Source organism: Rhea pennata, chromosome 3, assembly GCF_028389875.1.
Source record: "Rhea pennata isolate bPtePen1 chromosome 3, bPtePen1.pri, whole genome shotgun sequence".
Classification (NCBI taxonomy): Eukaryota; Metazoa; Chordata; class Aves; order Rheiformes; family Rheidae; genus Rhea; species Rhea pennata.
Window position 1 is genome coordinate 116209574 of NC_084665.1, and position 9647 is coordinate 116219220.

General features: G+C 39.5%; 1 protein-coding gene across 1 annotated transcript in view; it reads right to left on the minus strand.

Moving 5' to 3' along the window:
* The window catches only part of NBAS (NBAS subunit of NRZ tethering complex), a 180774-nt gene extending 172871 nt beyond the window's left edge, over nucleotides 1-7903 (minus strand). Inside the window, exons 1-6 of the mRNA XM_062573114.1 lie at nucleotides 7754-7903; nucleotides 4887-4941; nucleotides 4131-4167; nucleotides 2301-2378; nucleotides 1547-1594; nucleotides 449-492 (exon numbers count right to left, since the gene is read on the minus strand). Of these exons, the coding sequence (XP_062429098.1) occupies nucleotides 449-492; nucleotides 1547-1594; nucleotides 2301-2378; nucleotides 4131-4167; nucleotides 4887-4941; nucleotides 7754-7903 (412 nt within the window). The remainder of the gene's footprint in view (nucleotides 1-448; nucleotides 493-1546; nucleotides 1595-2300; nucleotides 2379-4130; nucleotides 4168-4886; nucleotides 4942-7753) is intronic.
* Between the last annotated feature and the right edge of the window lie 1744 nt (nucleotides 7904-9647).

Sequence of the window (9647 nt, forward strand, 5' to 3'; positions counted from 1 at the left end):
CACATTCATCTACCTGCTTTACAAAGTTACATCCAGCACATGAAGAGGCATTGATCAAAAGAGGAAGAAACAGAAAGAAAAAAAAAAAAAAAACAACTACATCAAGAACTGTAGCATGCCTATCTTCATTTTAACATTAATGAAAGTACAATTAAATACTGTACAAACATAGCTTGTGAGCACAGTTGGGCACCAACATTCAATATGGCACCCAAACCAATCATTTCACTTCAGATTCAAGGTATACTTGGGTAGGTCAAGGTCTACTACCAAAAAAAAAGAAAAGGTAAGGAAAAATGGAACTTCTTAAAAACAAATTAATAGATTCTCCCAATGCTTTTAAGAAGTCAGAAAGTTATCTTAAAGGGTAAGGAAAGAACAATGTTTAGCAATACATGAATAATAAACAATGAAGAAACTAAGTTGTAGAGGTTACCATACTGCATACCTTGACATTTTCCAACAATGGATCCAAAGTCATCTTTTGCAGACCTGCAGAAAAAACTCAGTTACTCAGAAAAGCACTGTTAAATTCTGAAGAATAAATAAAATACTATAAAAATATTCCAAGTGCACAGTTCAAAGATTTGCATGTATTTAACTACTTATTCAAAAAGGGAAATAGTAGCCTTCACCCTTCGGCAGCTAGTATAACTAGCAGTACCTTAAGAACTCTCCTCCCAGCATATTAATAACACCATCCCACATTTAGTAGTAATGCTGTTCAAAACAATACAGCAGCATTCCAGTACTTCAGTAGGTAACTTTAAAAAGAAAAAAAATTCTCTGAGTTACTATTTTAACAATAATGCAAGAATAGTTATATTTATACAGCTGGAAAACAAAATTTATTTTATAGCCTATTAGCTGACATTTACAGTGTTCACATTACTCCTGGTTGAACAATTTTCATATACTTGCTTCTTTTACATATAAATAGAAGGTCTGACCTTCTAGCAAATGGATTTTTGTGAAGCAAGTAAACACACTCAATCAAGATCTGCTGTACAGCTAAACGTGTTCTTGAACTAGTAAAGGAGGGCTTGTTATTAGACGGTGGAGGAGAAAAGAAAAGTACAAGTCTTTATGGCAATTCACATTATTTGTAAAATCAGGTGAAGCATTACACCCGTGCCAGCTGTTCTGCAGAGCAGTAGAATAATAGCTTCTTGTCTCACTTCATTTGTATTCTCCCATAAGGATTTTAAAGGGGAATGGAATAGCAAAGGTTAGAAAGACCATGAATTCAGTTTAGCGTTTTAAAGCAATTTGACCTTTTCCTCTTCTGTATTTTATAAAATGAAATAAGTTTTTTTTGGAGGGGAGGAGAAGAAGAGGAGGGGAAGAAGAAGGCCAAGAATTAAGAAGAAATCAAAGACATCTGAGTTATAATAAATGATGATTATTCCATACATCACTTGCAGAATGTACATAACATTCTAAAAAAAAATAGAAATATCTTTGATGTATGGCTAGTAGAACACCAGAAATACTTTCTCAAAATTCTACAACTGTGGCTGTCAAGTGATAGACAATATTAAGTTACCTGATTTCTACACATTGGTCTTGAACAACTGCCAACAATTTACCATTGCTGAAAGAGAAAAAAATAGAGATGTGAAAGTTCAACTGAAAAGCACTCTTGTAGATTGTGGATCAGAGCGCCAGGCACTTTTCTTTAAGGATAAACTCAAGTTCTCTTTCACAAATCAAAATAAGCTGTGAAATACGAATTTTTATGCAAAAATATTATATTTCTCTTCATGTCATAAACATATGTATCACCCTGACTCTTTTGTAGCAGCACTAAGAAAACAGAAACATTGTCTAAAATCTTGTTACATAAAAGGTCAGAATCAGATACTGCACAAGCATAATTTTAGGCCAGTAATATTTGAAACTGTGTATTGTTTTACTGTGCAATAAAAAACTATCATACTTCAGGAAGTCAGGTGATCTTCTTAGGAGGTCTGCTCTGCTTTGTACCTAACATATAATACTGCACAACATGGCAGTTTCAATATTGAAGACCATTGCCTCCTTCAAAGAATTATCATCTCCTTCAGCAATATAGAAATCTTGCTGAACTACTGATTCTATCTAATTAAACATAATAAGCAGATTACAGACTACATAAGCTTGCATATTTTCTTGTTACAAAAAAAAAAAAAAAAAAAAAAAAAAAAAGAAAGAAAAGAAACATCACCATTACTAACAACAAAACATCCACACACTTTAACATATTCACTATGTAGAAATCTCTTCTGTCCAAAATGGTGAAGTGCAAGTATACAAGTTACCTGGCAAGTACTAGATGCCAGCTGATCTGCTTATTAACTAGACGAACCAGTCCAGTTGGCAGGGTAAACTTTGCAGGGCTGAAATAAAAATGTTACACTGATTTAGAAGGTACACCTAACAAAAAAGCAGCAAGTTAGATATACATCTCGAGTGACTTCATTTCAAAGGCAAACAACAGCCAGCTGTGAGGTTGTAGCAAACTAAACATGAGGCAGTAGTACACCCTGGCAACAACGAAGGCTAACAGCATTCCGTTCTGCAGTAATGGAATCATTGTTAGATCATAGCAGATAAATGATCACTTACTCAGTTTTTAGGCTCTGGTCTGCACTCAGTTTCAGGTCCTCATACTATAAAACAGACACTGATAAAATGGAGAGCCACCAAGACTGTTAGAGAACTGTTGCACTTGCCTTACGAGAAAGAGCCAAGGGAGCTACGTTTGTTTAGTCCAAAGAAAGAGATAGCTTCAGAGGGACCTAACAGCAGCCCTTTGATACCTAGGAGGAGGCTACCAAGAAGATGGGAGTCGCTGAGGTGCATGAAAACAGAGCAGTGGTTTTCCAAGGGAAAATAATTCCTCGTCAAGAGGACAGTCAAACACTAAAATACTGCCCAAAGAGGCCGTGGAATCTTCACCTCTGAAGGTTTGCAAGGCCCAGATGGAGAGAGCCCTGACCAATCTGGCCTGAATTCTGTGTTTGCCTTGGTTTTCACAGAAAGTTGGATTTGGCAACTCCTGGATTCCCTCGCAAACTGAACTATTTTTTATTTACAAAATGGCACACAGAATTAATTACAAAAACTTCTTTAAAAAAAATCAGGTCTCCAATGCAACTACTGGGGATTTTTTTTTTCCTTAAAAAAAAAAAAAAAAAAAAAAAAAAAAGAAAAACAAAGAAAATGAAATGAACTCCTTCCATCTGCAAGTGAATCCTTGTGGACAGACTTGTACGACTCCATGAAACACATTAATCAAAACAGAAACCTCAGAACAAAAACACAAAATAAAGTGGAATATCAGCAAAGGGAGGGTAGGGAGAAGGGAAGGGGAGGCTGCTGTTGCCTGGAAGAGAACGATAGCTGCTGACTTAGACTGTAAGATTGTTTCCCAAGAAACCAACAACAATATACCTCAAAAAAGGAAAAACTTGTATCTTCAGCCATGCTAAGGGTATCAAAAGAGTTGTACAACCACAGATAGGAATTCTGCAAGAACATTATATATATCCTCCAATATGTTTCTAAAAATTGTTTAAGTGACTTCTGAAACAGAAGTTAAAACTATAAATGGTATAGCTCTTTAAGCCTGTTGCTCAAGGTGTTATCAACCTTTTTGTATGATAGTGTCAACTGCCAAAACAAACAGTAACAATCTAAATTAAAAAACAATAATCAAATTATAACATTATAACCTAAACGGAAGCAAACACTCTAATGATGTCAGACATGATGGGTATGCCATTTGCCACTCAAATAGATAAACAGCTTCATGTGCTATGTCTCTGGGGGGGGGGGGGGGGGGGAGAGAGGAATAATAAGTATTTTGGGAAATATGAGGCTCCAAATATAAGTTTATTTTGGCTACCGACAAAAGATAAGAATGAAACCACTATATATCTGGATTCTTTTCAGGAGAGGCTTTAAATGTGACCCAAATGGTTACAACTCAAATTCAAGAGGACAGATACATATTCTAAGCATCATTCAGACAATATTTTAGGCTGTGTTCAGTTTTACTGCCACTAAAAATAACTTTCCAATTAAACCAAAAAGGTACAAAAGTATTCCCAAATGAAAATACTAAGCATTATTTTCCTCAAACCTACCTGTACCAGATATATCGAAGCAAAAATAATGCAGGGCCTACAAAAAAAAAAAAGGGGGGGGGGGGGAAGAAAGAGAAAAGAATTACATCTTTGGCAGTTTAAAGATAGTAAAGACAGTCCAGCTTACCACACACAGAAATCCAGAAATTCTCTGGAAAGAAAGAAATACTTTAAAAGAGAAGGGAAAAAAAACAGAACAAAAATGACAACAAAAAACACACCTTTTGGGGCGAAAGAATCCTTATATTACTAAAGTAAATAGATATAGCAGATCAAAAGTCTCTGTACATCTCTGGAAATTCTAGGAGAAATGCCCAAGGGATGAAAATCCAATTCAGTTACTGTATAAATCAAGTGCTGAATGTTAACACAATCAGATCATGATGTAAAGCTTCCTTACAGAATTTAGTTTGTTATTTGGGATTTTTTTTGATGAGGGCTCATAAAGATATAAACAAAAAAGCTAAAAATGAAAGAAAAAAATCTCAACAACATTTTGCAAAACAGAGCTTCCAAACTTCTGAGATGTATATTTTATTAGTCTGCCCCTCACACGTTAGTGGAGGCAACAAAGCACACAAAAATTAAAATAACTTAACAGTATTGACAATCAGAAAAAATCTTTCTGAAAATCCTTAGCTAAGGCTTTCTGTGCTCTATTTCCATTACACTAGCCACTTCACAGAGCAGAAAGTGGTTTTTTTAACAAGCAACCCACACATCATTTTTATAAACATAAAAAACAGTCATATTTACCTGTAATTGCTCTAGTGATGATAAATGATGCACCATGCTTTTTGCTGCCTCTTGGCTGCAATTATAACAGTAATGGTCAAACACTGCATTATATAGTTTAGCTTAAATATAATAGTCATGCACAGCACATACTTAATAAATCACTTTAAGCTGTGTGCTAATCTACAAATTTTATGCTTACTTGCAATTACTTTCAACTTCATATTGAAAGCATAAGACTACATAACAACAGGCTACACAAACAAATATTTTCAATAAATGCTAAGCTCTAATAAACATAATATTACTACAGGTGTCTATTGATTCAGCTTTCCCTTAGTCTTTAGTAGTAATAAAAGCCATTGACTTGTGACTACATCCTCCCGCAACATATTTAAATCATTCTTTCTATGGAATATAGACTACGAATTATTCTTTCTAGGAATATAGGCTGCATATACCTACTGTAGAGAAGAGTAAGTTCAGTCTGTTTTTCCACATTTCTAAATGATTCTATGAGTCTTCCTCTGCAACCTTAGCTATAGAATCACTGCCTCATTCACTCTTCGCAATGATTAACTACTCAATAATTCTTTCTGTTCTCATCATATACTTTGGGATTTCTAAAGAGCTTGTTATATACAATCATACCACTGCAGCGAGTACATAATGCTTGATTTTCACATCAGCTTCTTCTCTGGCATTGTCACCTCTCTGTATACAATCTTCACAAAAGCCTGCTAATTTCCCCAAACAAAATATTTCTCAGAAAGTACAATATATGTAAATGAGAATACTATCAAGAACTAAAATTAAAGCCAATACAGGATCCAACTTAAGAAATGTCTGTTTTAAGTGTTTTGAATTTAACAGAAGTTTAAATTCTTGTCACATGGGGAGCTTCCAATGGTTGTAATTACAGCTGCAAGTGTTCAGCACTTTTTCCTGTACATAGGAAATTTATTCACTGTGTGAATAAATCAGAGTTAAACAGACTGATGTTCCAAGAGAAAAGACACAATCATCTGAATATTATTATTGTTAGGACACCTTAAGGCAAACAATCACATTGACAAAATTTCTGTTTGCCTGTGAATGGCAGTCTAAAATCAATTTTCCACTAAAGCGTTGGAGCATGTTGGAAGTATCCTTGTCTTCTGACAGTCTTCAAAAAAATTGTAATTCCAACAAACTACAAAATGTAACATTTCCAGACCTTTCTAATTCTGCCATTTAAAATGGTAATTGTCTTGAAGCTATAGCAAGTAAGAAATGAGGAGTTTAAAGTAGCCTGTAACATTTAATCAAGTTGACAAGCAGAATTCTATGTTGCTTAGAAATTCCAATAATCGGGGTGGGTCAGGATCCTCAGACTGTGGTTGTACAATCACTTTAAACTGGCATACCCACGCTGCTGCTGAAGAGAGGTCTCACACTTCCCTCTGTCTTTACTGACACATTCCTGACCCTGACCCATAACCTCCACAGACCTGCTTGTATGACCACCCTAAAAAAGTACCTGCACTGTACAGTTTTAAGAATACCAGTGACAGCAGAAGAGAAGGGATGCTTGTCAGCAATTTTCCCTTTTGTATAATTGCAGAACCACAGTCTCATGTGCCACTACATCTAAGGCTTCCTTAGGATTTTCAGATATGCAAATTTTTCATCTATTACTAAGAAGAGAGGCGGGAAAAACAGTAATGACCATCTCTCAAAACAGTTAAATAAAAACAGATGTAGCTAGCTATTCACCTGTATGACTACTCCAATATGTTATCAACTGATAATACTGCAACTGTTTTCCTCAAACACCTATTCCTATGGCAGCAGATGAGGATTTGGAACTCAAGATTAAAAAAAAATGATGTCTTTCTGGCAAACAGAAGCTATTTTTATGGGAACAGTTTTAGTAATCACAAGTAGCTAGATTCTTTTGCCTGTGACATACTGCCATATTCTCTGTTCAGAGGTTCCCATTAAGCATAAAACCCTGTTAAAATACTTCCATAATGTATTTTCCTAACTAAAAACACTTTAACAAATGCAGTGAACTTGAAAGCCCAGAATAAGCAATAAGTAAGACTACATTCTTTGCATCTTCTACACCAAAAGCAGGACACAATAGAAATGGAGGCAACTAACTGCATATTGCACAGAAGATGAGAGAGCAAACCTTTAGCATTTGAACTTTGTCATTGACTCTTGGAAAGACAGAATACAAGCAGTACCTTACAATATAGGAGTAATGTGTTCCTATCTTTAAAGCTGTGTCAGCTACCCGTGTGCCATCTACACTTACAAAGTGATATACCACTTAACCTTTTTCAGCCCTCTCAAAATACAGCTAGAACCAAGCAACATTCTGATGTAAAGGCCTGGAGAGTGAACTAATCGGCCTCATGCAAAGTAAGCTGGATAAAGACCAAGCAGTCACTGTGCAGTTCCCATTGCTCTAAATACAGCTGTCTCCAGACCGCGCCTGAAGTTTGTTATAGCCCCTCCTTGCGTCTGCTCGACAGTAGAGCCTTAGTCGCACCTAAAGAGCAAAGAAGACCCCAAGGAAAACCAGGTGCTATACATGACAGTGACAGTGCAAAATTTAAGCGGTATCGGAGAGGAGCGGGCGCAGGAGCATCACAGGGCACGCTGGCCCCGCGGCTCTCCCGCCCCGCCGTGCCCGGGCAGGGCTGGGCAGCCCGGCGAGCAGAGGCTCCCTGCCCAAAGGCGAGGCGAGGCTCCCTCGCAGCCCCCCGCCGCCGCAAAACGCCCGTGGCAGCGGGGCGCAGCCTGGCCCCGGCCCCGCCCCGCTCCGCCCGCCGACGTGGCCGCTCCCCTGCCCCGCGGCGCGGCCCGGCCTGGCACGGCCCGGCCGGGGCGACACTCACCTGTACCTCCGTCTCCGGCGGCCACTCGGCGTTAATGAGCAAGTCGTACAGGATCTTCTCCTCCTCGCCGCCCTCCTCCTCCTCCTCCTCCTCCTCGCCGACCGCCGCCATCTCCGCGCCCCCCTCCCCGCGCTCCCCGCCGGCGGCCATGCTCGCCCGCGCCCAACCCAGCGCCGCAGCGACTACGGCGCCCGGCACAGGCCAAACCGCCGCGGCCGCGCCGCGCGCGCGCGCGAGGGAGAGAGGCGGGGCGGCGCGTCCCCTCGGCCGCCGGGGCGGCTGGGCGGGCCCGTGGCCGCGGCAGCGAGGGGCTGAGCCGCCCCCAGGGCCGCTCGAAGGGCGCCCGGCTTCCGCTGGAGGAAACGGGGCGCCCGGTGCCTTGGGCTGGCGGCGCTGAGGGCGAAGCGGGCGCGCCCCACGCGCGCAGGTTGCGGCCCGGCCCGGAGCCTGCGCCGGGGGTTCCGCACGGCCTGGGGCGAAGCCCTCGGCGCCCCTCCCGCTGCAGGAAACGCCGGGGATGATAACGCCAAGAATCGCCTGTCTCCCCACTGCCCCTCAAGTACTGCCCGCTCCCAAGGCAGGAGTAGAGCTCGTCTCCGGCCCTGCGGGTCCCGCAGAGGGCCGAAACACCTAACGCGGTCAAGGCCTGAGTGTGTTGATAAAGCCTTTACTACACAAGGAGAAAAAAAAAAACGGCTAAAATTATGTATTTCTCACATTTGATTCCTCCAACTTTAATGTACGCACATAAATCTGTTACACGGGACGTAAACACTTTTTAAGTTTCCGGGTTAAACTGTCTCAAACGCATTAAGATAAGCACATTTATAAATCGTTACAAAAGAACTAAGATTTCAGCTCCCTCCTGCAGCTTTACAGAGAGTTCTTAAAACTGAAAGAAAACTAATCTATATCCCGCTACTTCTGCTCCTACGCTCTGATTTTAGCTTGCATTTATTAACCTTTTAATCTTGTAAGCAACTGTGCAGTCTAGATTAGATACTGATAAAAATTAAATTCTAAAACTAAACGTTCAGAGTTATATGAAAGCTGTGTTAAATATTCAGGAAATATTTCAGGAAGAAACTACTAGGAACAAAAAGAACAGATTTCTGGCTGTCTAATTAATTACATTACCTAGTTGCACTGTGTTTGACAATGTAACCTTGGAAGGCAACAACACATGGCATAAAATCATGTTCATAAATTTCAGGAAAAATGTGAGCAAATAGCACTACATATTGATAGTTAAGGTCTGCCTATACACACATTTTTCTCTGAATCATGGTTGAATCTGCTGACTATTTTTTATCTCTTTCAAAAATGAATTAATTTATCATTTATCCAAAGCAAGCAAAATCGTGATCGATAAGTACTGCAAGTAATAGTGAAAGGAAGAATTCAGAATTAAGAAAATCAGAAAGGAATTGCTAATAGATGAACAAGCCACAGTGAGCTAGACCATAGATGTAGCAGGTAATGCTTGAGGTTTACATTCCACATCTTTTGCACGTGTCAAGAGAAACCAGGAGAAAAGCTATCATGATGCAAACATTATGGTAATAAGTAATCAATTGGATTTTTCTCTACATGGTTTTGTCCAGCAGAACTCAGTGGGCAGCGTTTAAACAAGGCCTGTTATCAAGCTCCATGACAAAAACAAGTGCTTCAGTTGCAACATAGTAGTCGAAAGGACTACATTGTCAAGAGATGCTGTTATTTGTCTTTAAACCAAATAAACTTCTGTGTGAGGACTGCTCTAGAGAAGATGAAAGTTTTGTTGCTGAATTAAAAATAAGAAGCAATAGCTGTGGATATCTTATGCTGTCCTTTCCACTTAGCTAGCATAAAGTAGACAAATTCACTACTGACATACAGTGTAAGCTTAGAAGCT